This window comes from Hyla sarda, chromosome 2, assembly GCF_029499605.1.
Source record: "Hyla sarda isolate aHylSar1 chromosome 2, aHylSar1.hap1, whole genome shotgun sequence".
NCBI lineage: Eukaryota > Metazoa > Chordata > Amphibia > Anura > Hylidae > Hyla > Hyla sarda.
In genome coordinates this window covers 36,309,027-36,333,325 of record NC_079190.1, presented here as the reverse complement: position 1 = coordinate 36,333,325, position 24,299 = coordinate 36,309,027, and the positions used below count along the sequence as shown (strand labels likewise).

Below are 24,299 nucleotides of genomic sequence, written 5' to 3'. Positions count from 1 at the left end.
CACATTAATACATACCATACATGCATGCACACAAATTAATACAAACTGTACATGCATGTACACACACTTTAATATATACCTTACATGCATGCACACATAAATACATACCATACATGCATGCACACACATTAATACATACTGTACATGCATGCACACACATTAATACATACCGTACATGCATACAAACACATTAATACAAATTGTACATGCATGCACACACATTAATACATACCGCACATGCATGCAAATACATTAATACATACCGTACATGCATGCACAAAATACATACCGTACATGCATGCACACACTCATTAATACATGCCGTACATGCATGCACACACATTAGTACATATTGTACATGCATGCACACACATTAGTACATACTGTACATGCATGCACACACATTAGTACATATTGTACATGCATGCACACACATTAGTACATATTGTACATGCATGCACACACACACACACACACACACATTTGTAAAGTTTTGTAGTGTTATGTTTTATTTTACTTCAAAATTTTGGTAAAATTTTTGTGCAAAACTTGCAATTGCAATTTTACACGTCCCCTGTTATGTATTAAAAACTCCACAAAGGGATTCCGTAACCTGGTATCCTTTGCATCCACTGAACTACATGATCATTGAATACATTTGCGCTGTAGTTAAGCGGTCCAGCGCACTCTACATTGATTCATTAGTCAGTTCTGTTGACACACAAATGTGCATGAAAATGTAATTACCGTTCATCATAAAGATAATTCGCATCCAACGTCTGCTGTTTGTTACATAGTAAATCTTCATATTTCATTTCCACTAATTACGAACATTCTAGTGTCACATGACACACACCATTCCGCACACCAGCGCCCGCTGCCAGCGTGACTAGGTGATAAATGAAGGGAGACGTGTTCACATACTCACCCCTAACAAGCAGTTCTGCCTCATCTGATACACTGTCAGCCGTAGTCTGCACCCTGCAGCCATATCTCCCAGCATGCACCAGGAGGATGTTTCTAATCATTAAATCCGCTGATGACGCTTGCTGGAAAAGAAGTGAATGCCCAATTTAGTGCATTATAAATGTAAATATCCACAACTGTCAAGAGCAGCACTAAAATAGTGTAAAGATTTATAGCATGGCAGACATTGCATGATAAACAGATGAATTGGGGCATAGTACAACAGTTTGGTTATGTTTTGTTACGCCAGTTATTTTGACATTTTCAAGGTATGAGTAAAATCAGTCAATAGGAATATGGGATTTCTTGAGCAGGGGTGGATCCAGGGGCTGGATGTTGGGCAGGGCCAAAACTGGAGGCAGTTTATGTGGTGTGCAGTTCACATTAAGGCCATGTTTACACGGACATATCCGCCACGTATTTTACGCTGCGGATCTGCCCATGATGGTCCCTAAATTGTGCCTCTATCTGTGCCTGGTCATAGCGGCAATCCATTGCTATGAGCATACACGCTGTGATGTGTGAGGGGTATTCCAGCTTTAGGGTGCATTCCCACCTGGCGTATTTTGCTGCGTAATACGCAGCAAATACGCAGCAAAATACGCCAGGTGGGAACAGACCCTAAAAAACATATCCTCTTTCCACAGGATGGGGGATAAGTGCCTGATCCCAGGGGTTCTGAAACAGGGATTGACTCATTTCACTAAGCGGTGACTTAGCAGTGAGGGACCACTCAGTCCCATGGTGTCCTGCCTTAGTCGGTGATTGGCAGAGCATGCCGTCACTGTTGAGATGAGTTCCGGAATATTCAGCAGCAAGAGTGGGGATCCATTTTGGAGATCGTGGGGGGGGGGGGGGTTCTGACCTCAGTCAGTGATTGGCTGAGTAGGCCGTCAGTGCCAAGATGAGTACATTTCAGAAGGTGGCGGCTAAAGTGTTAACTGGAAAGAGTCAGGAACCATTTTGAGATTAGTGGTCAGACCACCTGCTATTAGACACTTATAAAGCTGCAGTTCCCCCCCCCCCCAAAAAAAAAAAAAAAAAAAAAATAAAAGCACTGTATATAAGACACCAACCTATAGGTTTTTTGGGTTCACCATCAACGTGGTATTGAAGATCTCCAATGATCACCCAAGGGGTAAGCACTACTTGCTGATGCACAGCAGCCCCTTCTCTGCAGTACCTGACCTAGCAACGTTCATGCACATGTGACTATATCAGAAATTACACTACAGCCCAGTTGTCCAGTAGCATGGACAAATCTGTTGCTGTGTTGGTTGCTCATGTGGGGTTCAGTTCAGTTGACACTCTGGGGTTCTGAAAATGATGATACATTAATCACTTTAAAGGGGGTTTTCCGAGAAGCTGAAAAGGTTTTAGCTTTCCTGGCCCCCCAGCACTCCACTTCCTACACCAAGCTGATATGGCTTGATAGTTTCCTCTGGCTTTAAGGGGTTGGGCTGTGTGGAAAGCATAGGTATTTAATTGTGACAGCCATTTGCAGGCAAAACCATGCCAACATGTGGTGTCTGAATGCCACACAATGTTGCCAGTGTTGCCACTACATTGAATGGTGATTGGCCATTACCAGCATGGATGGTGGTATTTCCTACATATGGCTTTCCCAATTTAGTACCTGCCCCGGTAACACAGCCTACGGTATCTCTTCTCAAGCCAGGAGAAACTTCTATCCAGGGGATGTGCAGCAAGTGGTAGGAAGTGGAGAGCGGGGGAGCGAGTAAAGGTAATGGGGGAGATTTATCAAACCCTGTGCAGAGGAAAAGTTGCCCAGTTGCCCTTAGCAACCAATCAGATCGCTTCTTTCATTTTTATAGGGGCCTCTGAAAAATAAAAGAAGTAATCTGATTGGTTGCTATGAGCAACTGGTCAACTTTTCTTTTACACAAGATTTGAAAATCTTCAGTTTCCCAGACAACTCTTAAGTCTACCTGTCACTGAAATAATCTTTTGACGTATAACAAAGACATGAGACAGGACACGCTTCACTCTTCAGCTTGTATCAACCTCCATTGGTCCCATTACAAGTCTAGGGGCCATTTCAGAAAATTGGATGGAGATGGCAGTGAGCAGGTAGCACAATTCTTCCCGCCCGTTCTCCTGATCAGTGGGGGCTCGGAACTGAGACCCCAACCGATCAAAGATTTTGACCCTCTGAAATGTCCAAAAATAATTTTTAAATGACAGAGACAATATTTTTTCATTAACATCTCATAACACATGTAGCCTCAGTTGTCACAGGTTCTCTGTGTAAGGGTGCATCCACACCACGTTTTTGCAATACAGTTCCCTTATACATTTTCAATTTGAAAACCGTATGGAACCGTATTGAAAACCATATGCATTGACTCTCCATTGAAAACCGTAAGCCAAACGATGCAACCGGTTGCATCCGTTTTGCGTCTTGTATGGTTTTGTCCGTTTTTTCCCCGTACCCCAAATCGTTACCTACCACAGTTTTTGGTCTGGGCGAAAAACCCTATTAAACTGTATATGTTTTTTTTTGTTTAACATGGGAGTCAATGGGAACCGTACAGAACCGTATGTGCGTAAGGTTCCATCCAGTTTGCACCATACAGTTTTTGACTTTGCACAGTTTTTTTTTTCTTGGGATTTCAATTAAACAAGTGAAACTTTATGGAGTGAAAAGTTAAACACTTTTAATTTTTTTTCTTAAAAAACTGATGCAACCGGACATACCGTATTTATCGGGGTATACCACGCACCGGCCTATAACACGCACCCTCATTTTACCAAGGATATTTGGGTAAAAAATTTTTTTTACCCTAATATCCATGGTAAAATGAGGGTGCGTGTGTGCGCATGTATACCCCGATACACCCCCAGGAAAGGCAGGGGGAGAGAGGCCGTCGCTGCCCGCTTCTCTCCCCCTGCCTTTCCTGGGGTCTAGAGCGCTGCTGTCGGCCCTTCTCACCCCCCGGGGGAGAGAAGGGGCAGCGGCACCCATTGCCGGCGCCGCTGCCCCGTTGCCTCCCCCCATCCCCGGTGGCATAATTACCTGAGTCGGGTCCGCGCTGCTGCAGGCCTCCGGCGTGTGTCCCCGGCGTCGTTGCTATGCGCTGAACGGCGCGGCGCATGACGTCAGTGCGCCGAGCCGTGCATAGCAACGACGCAGGGGACGCACGCCGGAGGCCTGCAGCAGAGCGGACCCGACTCAGGTAATTATGCCACCGGGGATGGGGGGAGGCAACGGGGCAGCGGCGCCGGCAATGGGTGCCGCTGCCCCTTCTCTCCCCCTGGCTGTCGGCGCCGCTTCTCTCCCCCTGGCTATCGGCGCCGGCACCAATAGTCAGGGGGACAGAACGGGCAGCGGCGCCGATAGCCAGGGGGTGAGCAGGGCCGGCAGCAGCGCTCTAGACCCCAGGAAAGGCAGGGGGAGAGAAGCGGGCAGCGACGGCCTCTCTCCTCCTGCCTTTCCTGGGGGTGTATCGGCGTATAACACGCACACAGACTTTAGGCTAAAAATTTTTGCCTAAAAAGTGCGTGTTATACGCCGATAAATGCGGTAATTTTTAAAACTGTATACGGGTTAAAGTTTGTAAACACGTTTTGATACAGTTTAGTCTGGATTCGAGGAATCCGTTTTTCATCAAAAACCTGATATGGGAACTGAATTGCAAAAACGTGGTGTGAATGCAGCCTTATAATTCCATTGTTTAACAACACATACTTATGCAATCTTAGATGTATACAATAACTGTGAAAACAATACAATAGTTATTAAAGCGCAATAGTCACAAAAGCCCTTAATAAGCAAGTAGATGAGTGTGTGTATCCAATGTGACATATATTCAACATGCAGATCTTGTTACACATTCAGTATTGGGCGTGGATCACACATAGTCATTTATACACATAGAGGGAGATTTATCAAGGGGTTTAAGCAGCTTTTTTTGCTTACAAAAGTTGCACAAAAAGGCTCACGTGCGCCTAAGTAATTTTTGTGCACTTTTGTGGGTAAGCAAAAAATAACAATTTGCCCTACCTGAGCAATGTTTTGTTTTTTCTTTGCAGTGGTCCAGGATTTATCATTACGAAAGTTGCACGTAAGAAAATAAAATTTGCAAATCTATCTATCTATCTATCTATATATCTATCTATCTATCTATCTCATATCTATCTATCTATCTTATATCTATGTACCTATCTATTTCATAGCTATCTATCTATCTCGTATCTATTTATTTATCTATCTATCTATCTATCTATCTCATATCTATCTCATATCTATCTATCTATCTATTTATCTATCTATCTCATGTCTATCTATCTCATATCTATCTATCTATCTATCTATCTATCTCATATCTATCTATTTATCTATCTATCTCATGTCTATCTATCTATCTATATATCTCATATCTATCTCCTATCTATCTATCTATCTCATATCTATCTATCTCATATCTACACACCAGTGCTGCAGCACACAGTCGCTGTGTACTACACCCAAAAGTGTACTTTCTCTCTCACTCTCTCTCTCTTCCCTATCAGTGCTTCTAGGCAGGACTTGGGCTTGAGGTAAATAGCTGCTGTAAAAATGTTTTTCTGTGCAACACACACTGCTGTCTGTCCCTCTCTCTCTGCAATAGAACACTGATGTGAGTGGCTGCAAAATGGCTGCCTGTCAGGATTCGGCAGGCTGGAGGTGGATCCTCTGTGTCAGAGAGGGATTGGCGTGGACCGTACTGGTGGACCGGTTCTAAGTTGCTACTGGTATTCACCAGAGCCCGCCGCAAAGCGGGATGGTCTTGCAGCGGCGGTAGCAACCAGGTTGTATCCACTGGTAACGGCCCAACCTCTTTGACTGCTGAGATAGGCGCGGTACAAGGGATTAGGCAAGAGCAAGGTCGGACGTAGCAGAAGGTCAGGGCAGGCAGCAAGGATTGTAGTCAGGGGCAACAGCAAGAGGTCTGGAACACTGGCTTGGGACATACAAGGAACGCTTTCACTGGCACAATGGCAACAAGATACGGCAAAGCAGTGAAGGGGAAGTGAGGTTATATGAGCAGGGAGCAGGTGGAGGCTAATTAGACTGATTGGGCCAGGCACCAATCATTGGTGCACTGGCCCTTTAAATCTTAGAGAGCTGGCGCGCGCGCGCCCTAGAGAGCGGAGCCGCGCGTGCCAGAACGTGACAGCCGGGGACCGGGACAGGTAAGTGGCTTGGGATGTGATTCGCGAGCGGGCGCGTCTCGCTATGCGAATCGCATCCCCATCGTGAATGTCAGTGCAGCGCTCCCGGTCAGCGGGTCTGACCGGGGCGCTGCAGATAGGAGAACGCCGCGAGCGCACCGGGGAGGAGCAGGGACCCGGAGCGCTCGGCGTAACACTGCCGATTATATACAGTAGGGCTGTGACATCACAGGGGTGGCTGGTTGCTGATATGCTGCATGCTGCATGTGATTCAGCCTACCCACCTTGGCACCTTCTTTGCCCCATGTTCTGACATGTGGAGCCACAATCTTAGATGCCCTGGAGCCTGGACCGCACTATATAGAGCTTAATGAAGTGATTTGTGCGATCAAATAGCGGCAATATTCGCATTCGTTGCAAAGCAAATTTTTTCCTGAAATTAGTAATGAATTTGGATTTGTCAGATTTGATTTGCTCATCTCTAATTAGGACAGCTAGTCTCGGCACAGCCTATACAGGACATACTGCTTCTAACCCTACCTCTATGTGTCTCTAGCCATTGTCCAATCCAGTATCGATAACACATAGTAGTAGAAGAAAGCCGATTAGATATCCTAAGCTCATCATTACACGTATATTAGGATCTTATGTTGTAAGAAATGAAACTCTAGGCAGACCTGGTACAGATACTATTAGTAGATGATGGTCCTAATATACGTGTAATGATGAGCTTAGGATATCTAATGGCTATCGGCTTCGTCCTGCCACTATGTGTTATCGATACTGGAGTAGACAATGCCTAGAGATACATAAAAGTAGGGTTAGAAGCAGTATGTACCTGAATAAGCTGTGCCGAGACTAGCTGTCCTAATGTGTGCAGGATATACCGTATTTTTCGCCGTATAAGACACACTTTTTCTTCCCCAAAACTGGGGAGGGAAAGTCAGTGCGTCTTATACGGCGAATACACACCTATCGGGTCTGTCCCGGCGGCCATCAACGGCCGGGACCCGCGGCTAATACAGGACATCACCGATCGCAGTGATGCCCTGTATTAACCCTTCAGACACGGCGATCAAAGCTGACTGCCACGTCTGAAGCGAAAATGACACTAACCAGGCTGTTCAGTCGGGCTGTTCGGGACCGCCACGGTGAAATCGCGGCGCCCCGAACAGCTCACAGGACACCGGGAGGGACCTTATCTGCCTCCTCAGTGTCTGGTCCGTCCCCTACATGGCCGGCGCTCTCCTTCGTCGTCATCATGTCGTTGCGCACGCCGTCGCGTCATCCAATAGGAGCGTCGTGCGTAGGGACGTGATGACGGCGACGGAGAGCGAGGATACCAGGGAAGAAGACGAAGAAGACGTCCGGAGCGTCGGGGACAGTACTACCTCCTATCCAATGGTCTTCAACCTGCGGACCTTCAGATGTTGCAAAACTACAACTCCCAGCATGCCCGGACAGCCAACGGCTGTCCGGGCATGCTGGGAGTTGTAGTTTTGCAACATTTGGAGGTCCGCAGGTTGAAGATCACTGTTGAGTGCAGGATTTTTTTTCTCTCTAGATTTTGCACCTTTAAAATTGGGTGCGTCTTATATGCCGGTGCGTCCTATAGGGCAAAAAATACGGTACTTGTAATGATGAGCTTAGGATATCTAATGGCTATCGGCTTTCTTCTACTACTATGTGTTATCAATACTGGAGTAGACAAAGCCTAGAGACACATAGAGGTAGACACATAGGGGGAGATTTATCAAAACCTGTGCAGAGGAAAAGTTGCCCAGTTGCCCATAGCAACCAATCAGATTGTTACTTTCATTTTGCAGAGGCCTTGTGAAAAATGAAAGAAGCAATCTGATTGGTTGCTATGGGCAACACAGCAACTTTTCCTCTGCACAGGTTTTGATAAATCTCCCCCATAGAGGTAGGGTTAGAAGCAGTATGTACCTGAATAAGCTGTGCCGAGACTCACTGTCCTAATGTGCGCAGGATATAGTCATCACATATCTTGCGCTGATACGGAGTCCACACATGATACGCAAGCTAACCGTTTAATAATGATATTAATGAAAGCGAGGCGTGAAGTAGCACGTCACTCAATCCCGTGATCCTGCTGTGATTCCCCCCCGTCCTTTAGATCAGCTGACGTGCTGTCCAGGTGAGATACCGGACATATGTAAAATGACAGGAGCGGGTACTGATTGCAGGTAGTGTTGCTCACGAATATTCGTAAGGCACATTTTATTCGCGAATATTGCATATTCGCGAATTCGCGAATATTCGCGAATATAGCACTATATATTCGTAATTACGAATTTTCGTTTTTTTTTTTTTCATAGTACACATCACAGTGATCATCCCTCTCTGCTTCCAGCTTGTGTGGTGTAAAGAAGGCTCTAATACTACTGTGTGAGACTGGCGTACCAATTTTCGCTTATGCTAATTTTTGCATATGTTAATTTTCGTATACACAAATTTTCGCATATGCGAAAATAAAACGAGAATGTTACGAATATGCGAATTTAGCGAATATATGACGAATATTTGTCCATATATTCGCGAATTCGAATATGGCCTATGCCGTTCAACACTAATTGCAGGTAAGTGAGGAAGGGGGTTGGGTTCACGATAGATAGTAGTACTCACCTGTCCCCGACAGTGTCCCCGACGCTCCGGATGTCTTCTTCCGTCTTCTTCCCCAGGATCCACGCTCTCCGTCGCCGTCATCACGTCGCTACGCACGCCGCTCCTATTGGATGATGGGACGGCGTACGTGACGACATGATGACGACGAAGGAGAGCGCCACCATGCAGGGGATCCCGGCACAAAGCAGACACCGAGGAGGCAGGTAAGTTCCCTACCGGTGTCCTGTAAGCTGTTCGGGACGCCGCGATTTCACCGCGGCGGTCCCGAACAGCCCGACTGAACAGCCTGAACCCAAGAGAGATAGATAGATATGAGATAGATAGATATGAGATAGATAGATAGATAGATATGAGATAGATAGATAGATAGATATGAGATAGATATGATAGATAGATAGATAGATAGATAGATATGAGATAGATATGAAATAGATAGATATGAGAGAGATAGATAGATATGAGATAGATAGATATGAGAGAGAGAGATAGATATGAGATAGATAGATATGAGATAGATAGATATGAGATAGATAGATAGATATGAGATAGATAGATATGAGAGAGATAGATATGAGATAGATAGATATGAGATAGATAGATAGATATGAGATAGATAGATATGAGAGAGATAGATATGAGATAGATAGATGGATATGAGATAGATAGATAAATATATAGATAGATGAATAGCAAGTTTGGAAGTCATTTTACCAGTGTAATGCATACTACAATGCTTTCTGCCATACTCTTGACCTTTTTTAGCATTTGTCGTATAAACTCCCCTTGCAGACCAAATTCTGACACCACATTTCCGGAGTGTGTGATTTGAAAAGATTGCCGGTTACATAATAACTTTTAGTGCAAATTCTACAAAGAGGCTAAAAATACTCCCCGCGGCATGTCATATAAATATAATTTTCTGCAATCAAATTTCTATAGAAATGGTGATGAGATTAGACAAGAACATTGCAGTCCGCCCTAAGAGTGAGATTTCGGTGGGTTGAATAAAAGGTGACATTATCAGTAATTATGAGGCGCTCCCTGGTCCGGGTGACATGTCTACATAATGCCGGCATCCTGAAAGGCTACTCAGAAGACTTGTCATTGTTGTCAAATGTTCCCTATAATTAAACATTTCACTGCTGAGTAATCTCTTCGGCTCGCCTTTGTATGAACTGACTTCAACCTTCACTTTCGGAAGGAAAATCTTTTTTACCCCAAAAAATAAATAAATGTTTGTCGTTCCTCGTTCAGAAAAATAAGAAAAGAAAAAAAAAAACTGAAAAAAAAACAACACAGGAATGAATCTTCAGCAGAACCCGAAATAGTTCCGCAATCTTTTATCTTTCCTATCTGTCACTTTCACCTGTACAGAGATTTTTTTCTCTCTCTCCGCGCTTTATGATGAAGACCAGATTGAATTCATATTTTGGAACACAAACAAAATGACTTTTCTTGCCCCCCTCCCTGGTTCTCAGCTGGAAATATTTTGAAAAATAATAGTAGGTGCAAAAAGTCACTTACTTACTGCTAAATCCACATATTTATCACACAATATCAAAGCAAGAGTTGAAAGGTTGCGTGACTCCGAAGACTCCGCAGCCATCTAGCAGAGTTTTTATTTCTCCTTCCCGTATGTTCTGCCATAAAGTGACCAATGTACTTGACCCCAACTCTTTGTTAAAGGCTTGTTTTGCTGCACAATATTGAGGTTTTCTAAAAGTTGGAAAGACTTAGCCTGCCCTTCTCTCAACCTCAACATATAGGAGCTAGATGGAAGATCTGTTATTTTCAACCTGCCTTGACATGACTGCTTCAGGATTAGAGAGGTGACCATGCATGCTCATAGCCCTCTCCACTAAAGTCTATCGGAGAGTTTAAGAGGCATGTGAGGCAAAGACTCTGTTAGACTTTAAAGGGGTACTTCGCCCCTAGAAATATTATCCCCTATCCAAAGGTCCGCCCCTGGGGTCCCCCACGATCTCGGCTGCGGCACCACGACATCCAGTGCACGGAGCGAACTTCGCTCCGTTTCGGATGACTGGCAATGTGGGGCTGAGGCTCGTGACGTCACGGTCACACCCAACATGTGATGTCACGGCCACGTCCCCTCAATGCAAGTCTATGGAAGGGGGCATGATGTTACAAGCTGGGTGTGACCATGATGTCACGAGCCTCCAGCGCTGCACCTGACACTCTTAACGAACCCCGGGTGCAGCAGGGAGATTGCGGGGGTCTTCAGCGGTGGTCTACAGCTGTGGGACCCCCACTTTCAGACATCTTATCCTTATCTTATCCTTTGGATAGGGGATAAGATGTCTAGGTGCGGAGTACCCCTTTAATGGAAAGAACCATGGGGGTGTCTGGCTGTCTCTTCTGGGTGGATAGTATCATAAAACTAGTGGCCACAAGACTTCTATTTATTGCCTGCATGGAAAGAGGACACCTGGTAGGTCTAGTTAGCCAGTATCCTACAAGTTAAAGGGGTTATCCAGGAATTGAGAAAACAGGGATAATTTCTTTCAAAAACAGCTCCCTGTCTGTCTCCAGGTTGGGTGTGATATTACTACTTGGCTCCATTCACTTCAATGGAACTGAGCTACAGAACCACATCCAACCTGGAGACAGACGGGGAGCAGTCTTTGAAAGGTTTATCCCATTTTTTTTCATTCCTGGATAATCCCTTTAAATGGCGGAGCAAGCAGTCAAAGGCATTTTTATGCTTTCTACCGAGCAAAGAGTTTAGAAAAACTGGCTTAGAGAGGTAGAGTGGTAGGTGGAGGTTGCCTTATATCCCTAGGATGTTGGAAGCAATGGGGCATATACCCTGTGTGCCCATCCTGATTGGTTTATCATTTAACTTTTGATTCAACCACAATTTTTGCCAGTGTACCAGTGGGAAACATGGCAAAGGTCACACTTTGTCACTTATACTAGATTTGCCATCCAAGACAGTGGGGCCTGGTGTTTTTTTTTTTTTTGCCTACTCTGCAATCATTTAGAGACACACTGGGCAGTTTTCCATCTCCATTTTGTACATAAATTCTTCCTACCTATAAAGGGGATGAAACCAAGATGAGCTGATTCAAGAACATTTCTCTTACATGTATATTTTTAAGCATCCACTGGGAAATAGTATTTAGTTGATACTATTAAGTCCACCAACCACTGTCTCATTATATTGTGTTGACCAAGTGGCTATGGTCAGACTAAAAATTCAACTACAATATCTAAAATGAGTCTAAGTTCAAAATTAAAGGGGTACTCCGATGCTCAGCGTTTGTAACAAATTGTTCCGAACACTGAACCCGGCGCCAGGAGCTTGTGACTTCATAGCCCCACCCCATCATGACATCCCGCCCCGTCCTGCAGAGTACCCCTTTAATCTTCTGTTTCATCATTGGCCCCTTCCCCGTTCTTATTCTTTACTGAACATGTACTTTTCCAGTATACTAAAGACTGCGTATAAGCGCAAGCCCAACCTCAATGCACTAGGAAGTCAGTGCATGTGTGTGATTTCCATTAAAGTAGAGAAAGAAGAATAAAAAATATTGATAATTAATCAAGAATCAAGATTAGAGAATCTACATGACCTAGTAAGTCACATACAGAATCATTATTTTTTCTGGGATATGACATGCTTTAAGATTCATGAGGTTATAAAAAAAAAGGTTTTATTTTTATGATTAATATTAAGCTGTTATAAAAAAAAAAAGGTTTTATTTTTATGATTAATATTAAGCTGCATTGCCAGTTTTATGGCTTACTTGTGCGGCCAGTCCCATTCTTTGCCTTTGGTTCCTGTCGATTTTTGAAGGTTTTGTATGTTTTTTTTTTTTTTTTTTTGCTGTGCTTGTTTTAATCAAGACTTTTTATTTAAATCATTGCCTGTCCAGACCTTGGATGTTGAACCCCCGAGGAAGCAGTTGTGAAAAGGCGTAGGGGCTGTTGCATTGGTGTTTGGTAAGGGTTGTTGCATGTGTGCCGTTTTCTCTGTGTACGGTTACACTGATCATTGTTTTTCTGAAAATTTGGGATCCTCATCGCATACCCATTTCCCATTTTTACTGTAGCCTTTTTGATGTGTGTTTAGGATAAAACTGCACACAACAGTGTATTTGCTTCTTTTTTTTTTTGTAGCTTTGATTAAGGTTTGTTTCAGTATGTATGTCTAGTTAGCTGCACCCTATACCTATACTGGATAGTGTTTATTTATATATATATATATATATATATATATATATATATATATATACATATATATATATATATATATATATATATATATATATATATATATATATTTATATATATATAAATTAACAGTCTATATTATTAGATAGGGATATACAGCTGACCATGTACTGACACCAGTTCTTTTTCTAGGATATTAGAAGCACATTATATGCACTTTTTTGTATTTCCCATTATCTCACAGTGTTCCTATGTGTTTTCTGTCTTGTTTCTGCTGCTCCCTAAGTCATAGTTTAAATATATGTCTGATTTTGAATTTGGAATTTTTTACATGATTTGTAGTCTGGTGTTTTGATTATTGGTTATTACTGTCTGGACCTAGGGTAACAATCCTGTCTTTATTCTGGTAACTCACTTTGAGGGTTAAAGGGGTACTCCGGTGAAAACCTTTTTTCTTTTAAATCAACTGGTGGCAGAAAGTTAAACATATTTGTAAATTACTTATATTAAATAAATCTTAATCCTTCCTGTACTTATTAGCTGCTGAACACTACAGAGGAAATTATTTTCTTTTTGGAATGCTCTCTGATGACATCACGAGCACAGTTCTCTCTGCTGATGTTATTATAATAATAATAATGCTTTATTTATTGTTGTCCTTAGTGGGATTTGAACCCAAGTCCCCAGCACTGCTAACCACTAAGCCACCATGCTGCCCTTAGCATACATCTGCTATGCATGGTTAAAATGGACAGAGATGTCAGCAGAGAGCACTGTGCTCCTGATGTCATCAGTGTTCCAAAAAGAAAGGAATTTCCTCTGTAGCATTCAGCAGCTAATAAGTACTGGAAGGATTAATATTTTTTTAATAGAAGAAATTTACAAATATGTTTAACTTTCTGCCACCAGTTGATTTAAAAGAAAAAAGGTTTTCACCGGAGTACCCCTTTAAGCATTGATTTGTGGGGACGCTACCTCCAATAGGTGCCGCCGTAGAGCAAGTTCTTTTCTTCTTTTTCCCATAGAGCACTGCATGGCTTGTAAGGCTTCATACACCAGTTAGGCCGTCTCCTCAAGAAGACACACTACTCCTCTGATACCTTTCTTTGGAAATACCATATGCAAGTCACCAGTGGCTTCTTCTGGAGACTTTGTTGAGCACAAAAGGGAATTTCCTTTGAAAAGTTCATTACTTCATTGAGCAAGTTCTTAGATGAAAAATAAACAATCTCTTAGACTTCAAGGGCCATAGTTTGAAGGCCACTGGTCTAGACGGTCAGATTTAGGGCTGAACCAGGGGTTGGAGCCTAAGAGATCTTTTAAGTTTTATCTTAGAACTTGCTTAGAGACCACAGTTTGGAGATCACTGATCCAGAAAACCAGACACCAATCCATAGACATGGCAGGGTCTGTTTTTCCAATCGTGGACAATCAACACTTTTCAGCCTTCAACATTAATAAAACAAATGTCAAACTCTGGTTAAAAAGACAGCCCTCTGTAGTTTGTTATTTTTCATAATGAAAGCCTCCTCTAAATTGTATATTGGAAATAAGAAAGAACGACAAACAAACATCGCGGTAATGGTAAGATGTGTACGAGGCAGTCAATGAAGAAGTGACAAGGCTGATTTTTTCCATGCTGGTATAATGGTATTCTGCTAGCAATAATATCCTCCCCTGCTGGTTAAAATACTTATAGTCTCAGATTTTAGCAAATTGTAGTAATGATTGAACATGTTTACTTTACAATGATAAAAAGCTATTTATTTTGACTCAATGGCAACACAAAAACACGACAGGGCTGCATTTGTCTTTATCTCGATCGCTATGTTATTTAGTAAAGCTATCATTTCAAGCAGAATCTCCCAATTTTCAATAAACCCACAATTTTGAAAAATAAATATGTTTCAGTTCACAAGGTCATTGGAGTTGTGGTAAGTTAAAGTTTTTTTTATGTTTATATAGGGCCGCATGGGCTAGTATTAGAGAATAATGAAGAGGTTCTTTTATATGCCTGTTTTATATGCCTTTTATTACCTGTTTTAGCTAATGTGGCAGGCATGAGGTTTGCACTTGATCTCTGAAGTGACTTGGCAATGCAGCCTTTATTTCCCATGAATCCTCTGGCTGAGGGTGAGGCATTTGATCATCCTTTCATCCTTTCATCTAATCAGGCTGCTAGTGTTGGAGGTCACCCAGGTTAACTCATTAAATTCATAAGTTAGTTGGTAGCAGTTCACCCTACATGCAGTTTTGATGCATTACTCATTTTGCATATGCATTTTTAAAGGGGTACTCCACTGGCCAGCGTTCGAAAGTAAATGTTCCGAACGCTGTTTTCGCACTGCGGGTGTCGGCCACGCCCCTCGTGACATCACAGCCACAGCCCCTCAATGCAAGTCTATATTTTTTATTTCTTTACTTTAAATTTACATTTTTATTACATTTATCATTTATTTTGATCTTTATATCGACCTTTTGTATAGCCTTTATGGTTTTTACTTATCTCTAACTCATTCTTCACTATCTTTTTCACTTTATACACAACACTTTTACTTTACAGACAACAATATTAGTTTATACACTATGTATTCACATGTCACCATATTTCACTTTATACTTATTTATGATCATATTGCTCACACTACATACACTAATTTAGATACACATCAGCACTAATTTCTTACAGTGCTGTATACGGTCACTTTTTCTATTCTACACACTTTTCACATAGTCATCTTTTCTTTTATCTTATATCCAAGTGCTTTAGCCTTTGTCACACTATTCCTTCTATGCACGCTGCTACCTCACATCGGTATGTAAGGGAGAAGTGGAAAAGCCGTCACTGCACTGTGGATTCAATGAAGCATGGGTTCACTAGATGACAACCAGTGTTGCTGTGGACAACGACGCTGAATCTCCGAGGTGCTCAGTCCAAAGTAACACAAAAACAATATGGAATATGTAGAAGGAAACAGACGGCACTCACCAGACAAATGGAACAGCGATACTTTAATTTCTCATGCACGGAGCCGCAGGCGGGTAGGACTCAACAGTCGGCAGGGGGTGTGTGGGACATTTCATGGGCAGTGACGCACTTCCTCAGCCAACGTTGTCATCCTCCTCCCCGTCGGCCTTTATATACACCAACAGTGAGTAGCCATGGCAACATATCAACTACTAGATAAAATCAATACAAAATCTACAATCTACATTGATCTACAGGAACGGACTAAGATAGTATCGGTCATTAAGATCTAAAGGGCCGAGAGATCCCAGCTGGAGAATCCAGCGGGCCTCTCTTTGTAATAGGAGATTATGCCTATCTCCACCGTATTTAGGCATGTTAACCTTTTCGAGACCAGCAAAATGTACACCACTGCAGTCTGACCTGTGCGACTCTTTCATGTGGGAAATCCATCTAGGGGCACCCTTATCTGTAACAAGGGAATGTAGGTGCTCCCGTATATGGATTCTAAGTTGTCGGATGGTCTTTCCCACATAGAAGCGATCGCACGGGCAGAACAGGACATAGACCACATAGGTGGTACGGCAAGTAATCAGTTATTTCACTGTATGGTGCATACCCCCTATTTTTATGGTCCTGCTGCTGCTGCTGTTGAATTTGCAGAGTGAACAATTCCCACAGGCATGATTGCCCTTGGCACCCAAATCATGTAACCAATTGCTTTTTTCTATTACCTGGTGTATGCCGGACTTCAACTTATCTCCCAATGTGGGGTTGTTCCTAAAGGTAATTAGAGGACCTTCACTGGCTCTCTCTCTGAGTTCAGGGTCAGCCTAAATTATATGCCATGACTTTATTATCACCCTAGCTAATACTGGATTCATATTGGAGTTATCCAATGAGAATACAAACCGCTGAGTTTTATTAGGAGCTCTTCTTCTAGGGGTGAGTAGCTCGTATCTATTGATGGCTTCGGCTCTAGCGAAGCCATCATCGATAATACTTTGGGGGTACTATCAATTCGCTTACATCTTACCTGGATAGTGGGCGGACCCCCCGAGTTTTAAGATTATTCAAGGCCCCATCGCAGTTTCAGGAATCACCCGCCTTCATGGAGGCGTGGCATGAAGCTCACCTCAAACATGCCACGAATTTAACCCAGCTCGTACTGACACAGAATCAGCACGAATATGCAACAGTGACTGCATCACTGTGCAAAGCTAAGACGGAATATCGGACACGGGTGACGGAAGCAATGGCTACTGCCTTCTACAAGAAATTGGAGAAAAGGCTACTCCTAGTGCAAGTGGAAACCAAAGAGAAAAAGAGGGACAAATTCATGCGGGACAAGTTCGATTATGACCATAAGCAGGTCTTCACATGGAATACTAGAAAGTCCCAAAAGAAATGCTGGAGGAACTCTGGAAGGAGGAAGGGCCCACAGACCAAGCGACCGGTGTCCGAATTTCTGGACTACAGACTCGGACACCAGCCTGTCGGATGAAACGCAGGGAGCACAAGCCCAAATGGATACCAGCCGCCCCACTACCCCTGGTCACCTCCCTTTAGGCGGAGAGTTAGGAGGGGGAGAGGTGGTAAGAAAAAAAGAAAACTGGAGGGGCAAACGAAAGAACGTGTCCTGGAGGAACTAGATATATCTAACAATGTCATTAACATCACGGAAATTGAACTGACAGATAATGTGAACAGGCTCCTGTCTAAATTATGGCTTTGAGATGCCTTTTGATGTGGTCCAGTTTGAAGCCGACCTTTTTAAGGCGACGAGGAAAATGTCCCTGCAAAAATTGTTTAGCAATAAACCTTATAAGCAGCAAGAGAGTAATGTTATGAGGGAGGGGGAACTTCCAGCTAATGTGGGACCTTTGGGTTTCATGCCCATGCTAGACATGTCAGAAACAGATATGGTATATTTGGAGGCCTTATGTGATTTGGCAGAGGGGGAACCTGAACCCTCCTGTGGTAATGATACTGGAACTACCTATTTTCAGGGGGGCAATACATCTAGATTTATTCCTCACGTTCCTACAGGCAGTCAGCTTAATTTATTCACGCGATCTGTCTTGCTGGAAGTGAAAGCATTGATTTACCCCCCGGTGAATGGCAATTTATCCTCTAGTGACAGGGAAGCCATCAAATGGCTCACGGATAGGCCTAAACTTAATGTGAGTAAGGCTGATAAAGGAGGGGCCGTAGTAGTCATGTACAAAAAACAGTACGAGAGTGAGGTTAAACCCCAACTTAGTGATAGATCCACATACTGCCCCCTAAAACTGATCCATCTGTTAAAACAGTTAATGCCCTCTGTTCCTTTTTGAAAGCTAACATAGAATCAGGGATGATTTCTGCTAAACTAGCAGAGAAGCTTCTGCCCACTTATCCTAGACATGCCAAATGGTATTGTCTTCCCAAGGTCCATAAATCGCGGGACCGACCCCCGGGACAACCAATCGTCTCGGGGATCGGTTCCGCGACGGAACCTTTGTCCAGTTATGTAGACTGGCTTTTGAGACCCCTCCTCAAATCCATTCCTTCCTATGTTATGGACACTGGAGATCTCCTTAACCATCTACAGGACTTCACATGGCAGGATACTTACCAACTAGCCTCCATTGACATAGAGAGCCTCTACACTCGCATCTCCAGGGATGCGGGTGTGGAGGCAATAAAAGAGATTCTCTGCAGCACTGAAAAGTCCCCAGCATTTGTCACCTTTATCGCTGAGTCCCTTACATTCATCCTTAACCATAATGAGTTCCGCTATGAGGATGATTGGTATCGACAGGAGACCGGAACGGCCATGGGCACGCCGGTCTCCTGTACGTATGCCAATCTCTTCTTAGCTATCTTTGAGAGACGCTTTATCTTCTCGTTGTCCAACCCATACGCCGGGTATGTCCGACTCCTACTACGGTATGTTGATGACATCCTGGTAGTGTGGGAGGGCACCGAGGAGATTTTCAAAAAATTTGTGGAGTACCTCAATACACAAAACGACGTGAATATGCTATTCAGGTACGCGTTTGGGAAAAACAAACTTGATTTCCTTGACATAAAGCTTAAAGTGGAGGAGGGTCTTTTGAAAACCTTAGGCTACCGCAAGGATATAGCTAAGAATTCCCTCCTCCACTTTAATAGCTCACACCCTCAACATGTCAAACGTGGTATCCCGTATTCGCAATTTTTGCGATTAAAGCGGATAAACAGTGACTATGAAAATTTCATTGCACAGGCTAATGAGTTAAAAGGAAGGTTTAAAGAGAGAGGGTACCCCCAAAGTATTATCGATGATGGCTTCGCTAGAGCCGAAGCCATCAATAGATACGAGCTACTCACCCCTAGAAGAAGAGCTCCTAATAAAACTCAGCGGTTTGTATTCTCATTGGATAACTCCAATATAAATCCAGTATTAACTAGGGCGATAAGAAAGTCATGGCATATAATTTAGGCTGACCCTGAACTCAGAGAGAGAGAGCCAGTGAAGGTCCTCTAACTACCTTTAGGAAAAACCCCACATTGGGAGATAAGTTGAAGTCCGGCATACACCAGGTAATAGAAAAAAGCAATTGGTTACAGGATTTGGGTCCCAAAGGCAATCATGCCTGTGGGAATTGTTTATTCTGCAAATTCAACAGCAGCAGCAGGACCATAAAAATAGGGGGTACGCACCATACAGTGAAACAACTGATTACTTGCCGTACCACCTATGTGGTCTATGTCCTGTTCTGCCCGTGCGATCGCTTCTATGTGGGAAAGACCATCCGGCAACTTAGAATCTGTAAACAGGAGCACCTACATTCCCTTGTTACAGGTAAGGGTGCCCCTAGATGGATTTCCCACATGAAAGAGTCGAACGGGTCAGACTGCAGTGGTGTACATTTTGCTGTCCTCGAAAAGGTTAACATGCCTAAATACGGTGGAGATAGGCATAATCTCCTATTACAAAGAGAGGCCCGCTGGATTCACCAGCTGGGAGCTCTTGGCCCTTTAGGTCTTAATGAACGATACAATCTTAGTCCGTTCCTGTAGATCAATGCGGTTATTTGTAATTGTTTTTAACCCACTAACATTTTGTATTGATTTCATCTAGTAGTTGATATGTTGCCATGCCTACTCACTGTTGGTGTATATAAAGGCCGACGGGGAGGAGGATGACAGCGTTGGCTGAGGAAGTGCGTCACTGCGCATGAAACGTCCCACACGCCCCCTGCCGACCGCTGAGTCCTACCCGCCTGCGGCTCCATGCGTGAGAAATTAAAGTATCGCTGTTCCATTTGTCTGGTGAGTGCCGTCTGGTTCCTTCTACATTCTATTCTATGCTACCTCACATCACTTCCACTTATTCCATTTCTGTCACTTCACACATACAACATCTATGAGTATTCCCATGCTGACAGCGTGATCATGCTAATTTCTTTTCTCCGACAGCGTGATGCGCACCCTGCTTAATTTTTGAACATGGTTCAGTGCGTATGCGCTGATGACGCAATGCGCAATTCCCCTATTTTTACCGAGTGTGCATGCGCTGGTAGCGCGATACACACCCGGTGTCATTGTTACACTACGGACTTATGTGCACGCACAAAAGCGCGATGTGCATCTGATTTTATGCATCAGGAAGCATGCGTCAAACAGTGGGATGCACAGAGGACCCACGTGTGCATAGTATCGCGCATGAAGTGACAATCTGATGGTCACCTGCCCACAACCTCAATGTTGGCTGGAGGATCCGAAGGCACAGGGAGTATGCACAGACCTCAGTCTGACATTATAGTTACTTAGTTACCATGGTGCTTAATTATGATTGGCCCAAACAATCCCTTCCTGATTCAACCAGCATGAGGGTGGGCATCCACATTGAGTTACACATGCTCCGCCATTACAGCAGACACATGTGGTGAGTGTTTGATCTAACCCCTCCTCCTTTCAAGTGTTTTTAACCCTATGTATGTACTTTACTCACTATTATAATTATTTATTATGATCACTGATGTGCCATGAGTATATAATGGCCTTCAGCATATTATATTTCACTATTTATATTGATATTCAACATTGTTTGCATACACTGGATCGTGTGTTATGTCACTTTAACCCCTTATGGACCAGGGGTTTTTCCGTTTTTGCACTTTCATTTTTTCCTCCTTACCTTTAAAAAATCATAACCCTTTCAATTTTGCTCCTAAAAATCCATATTATGGCTTATTTATTTTTGCGCCACCAATTCTACTTTGCAGTGACATTAGTCATTTTACCCAAAAATCTACCGCAAAACAGAAAAAAAAATCGTTGTGAGACAAAATTGAAATAAAAAACACGCCATTTTGTAACTTTGGGGGGCTTCTGTTTCTACGCAGTAAATTTTTCGGTTTAAAATGACATCTTATCTTTATTCTGTAGGTCCATACTATTAAAATGATACCCTACTTATATCGATATGTACAACAGTATAATGTGTTGGGATACTGAACCCAGAGTCAACAATCAAGAGTATCCTCGCTAATTACAAAAATCTCAGATATTGAGGATCGAGCATAACATAAAAATTAACTTTTATTATATCATTTAAAACCTTCCGGACCAAAAACAATGAAAAAATGAAAATAACGTGCACTGTGTTCACACCAGTAATCAGTGATTTAAAATGGGTTACAAGTGGTTACAGTGACAATGTCGGGAGGTCAAGGTCAGACATGGGGTCAGGGACAATAGATGGTAGGTGGTACTAATCTCTCCCTTGTCACTTGCCCTGTTACTCCCTTCTTGACTAGTGTTGCTTCTCCCTTAGAAGGGCGGTCCCACACTGGAACCTGACCCTAATATTCCCTAGATAGCCCTATAGTCCCTATGCGTTTTGTCTGTTAGTTACAACAGAGTCTTCAGGGGATTAGGTATGGGTCAATAATGGCAGCATACTATTTCAATCAAATTACAATACCATACAGTAGAAACCATAAAATATTCAATATACAGGTCCACCAATGTGTGCCATATTCATTATAATCACACTATGGAGTTAGTGCAGTATCGGTTGTCACTGTCAAACTATTATCAAATGACCTCTCCTAATGCACATATAGCATCTATATAACATACAATTTTTGTCAGTGAACTCCAAAAATGTCCCACTGATTATGCTATATATAGTGAAATTTCAAATATGCACATTTATTAACAATCAGATCCCTGGAGAGGGCTACTAGTAATATATCCCATATCTATCTATCTATCTATCTATCTATCTATCTATCTATCTATCTGTCTATCTCATATCTATCTCTCTATCTTTTTATCTATCTTTCTATGTATTTCCTCCTCTCCTGCACATATTCCTGATCATGGTAGGTACAGTACATTTACATCTACAAATTTCTATCTCTGATTTAAACCTTAAATTGATGGTAAAATAATTAAATCCTTTATGTTTAATGTATATTTTTACAAGCTGAACATTTTCCAGTCATTTCATATTTTACTACCTCACCTGCCTCCGGCATGCTTCTACATAACCTGACTATGCACTACTTATTTCAATGATTAAAATCATCTTATCTTCCTCATTTTAGATTCCAAAAATATTCAACAAAGCCCATCTGCCCATTCTGTAATGACATATCTGGGAGCTGAGTTTCAATGCTTGATACGTCTGCAATTTATGGGATGTGATAGGTACAGCGCCTTACAATTCCTGCAATGCTATAAGGTAGAAACATTTAGGAATTAGTTCTTCAATTTTACTCTTCAGTCTCAGTCTATTTATATCTGAATTTTTAAAGAGACCTAATGCTTGTCACATGGGTATAGTATGATGTGGGTTATTTTCTGGGATTTTAATGTACATCACCTACTGTATCCATTGGATAATTAAATAATATTGTTGTTAGTTCTATTATGTGGTCTGGAGCCTGAATTATGGGGTATGGTCTGGGATCTCAATATTCAGTTATAATCTGGGATTTGGTCTGAGGTTTGAATACTGGTGAAAAATGTATGGTGAAATGATGGTCTTTCTACTTCCATATCATGGTCCTTACAGAGCTCACCGGAATATTCAGAAGCTTAGAAATGCACCTGTAACCAACACTATTGTTATGTTTTACAACAATTAGGCAGGTAAAAGCAAAAAGACAGCTCTTTGCTTTTACCCATCATGAGATGTGTCTTGTATGACACCTTGACAATGAGACCTTTTTGTAGCCATCAGTTGGGACTCAACCAGCTGATATTAAATTGCACTGACAAGGGGGTTGGATTGCTTAGTAATTACTGATAGATTTCAGCTGTTGTCTTGGCTTTCCATGCCTTTTTTGCACCTTCCTTTCCTCATGTGTCATACTTTTTCCCTGTGTCATTTCACATTATTGCACAAAACTTCATTTATGTTTTAGCTTCTGTGTATGTATGGATTACTTGGGTTGTTACCAACATCTGGTGAATGTTTCATGTCAATAGCACTTTTAGAAATATATTTAGTGAGAAAAAAGGTAACGCATTCAATACTTATTTCACCCACCTTATATATACAATAATAATGATCCATGGTATGTCGATGAATGTATTTTTCAAGAGACATCTCTGGGAATGACAACATTATAATGAATAATGTTGGTACGGAGAGGTGACATGGCATAGAGCTAAGGGTTCCATCTCCATTAGAAAGAAAACCAAAACCATTAGTAAGAAAAAGTTGCTTTTAGTTTCCTCCTACTGAAGATGTCCTTAAATGGATCTCTGACAAAAACAAATGTAGCAATACGAAAAGCTTTCACCATCAGACATAGAGCGGGTTATTGTAGGGCAAGGGATGGTTGTTGAAACTAAGAATAAAAAACAAGTGGATTCGTGAGGATGTGTTTTGTTGCCAAGGAAGTCTCTTTAATACTTCATGCTCAATGTTCTCGGTTTGTTTGGACTTTATTATGTTCATTCCCGTAAGAAGTGAACTACTGAAAAAAGTGTTACATATATCAACTAACTTTACTAAGAAGAATTATGTGACCACCAGACTGATGCTTTGTCTTCTTTTGGGCTTATTATGAGAACAACAAGCTATTTGGAAAAGCCAAAAACAAGATGGATGGAGACAATAATAATGTGACTAAGACGCAAACAGAAGACAAGACTTTCTAAAAATATACTTTTCTAATGGCGGCCAGATGTGGCAGTGCATAAGAAAATTATATGTTTCTTTGTGAAAAATCCAATAAAAATGTAATGTTTGAACATAGCCTAAAGACGTTAACCCCTTAAGGACTCAGGGTTTTTCCATTTTTGCACTTTTGTTTTTCAATCTTGCACCCACAGACTCATATGATGGCTTTTTTTTTTGCGC

General features: G+C 42.3%; 1 protein-coding gene across 4 annotated transcripts in view; it reads right to left on the bottom strand.

Moving 5' to 3' along the window:
* CNTN5 (contactin 5) overlaps positions 1 to 24,299 on the bottom strand; it is a 1,441,523-nt gene that overhangs the window by 182,357 nt on the left and 1,234,867 nt on the right. For all 4 annotated transcript variants that reach the window (XM_056561527.1, XM_056561528.1, XM_056561529.1 and 1 more), the window contains one exon: positions 929 to 1,049. In XM_056561527.1, the coding sequence (XP_056417502.1) occupies positions 929 to 1,049 (121 nt within the window). The remainder of the gene's footprint in view (positions 1 to 928; positions 1,050 to 24,299) is intronic.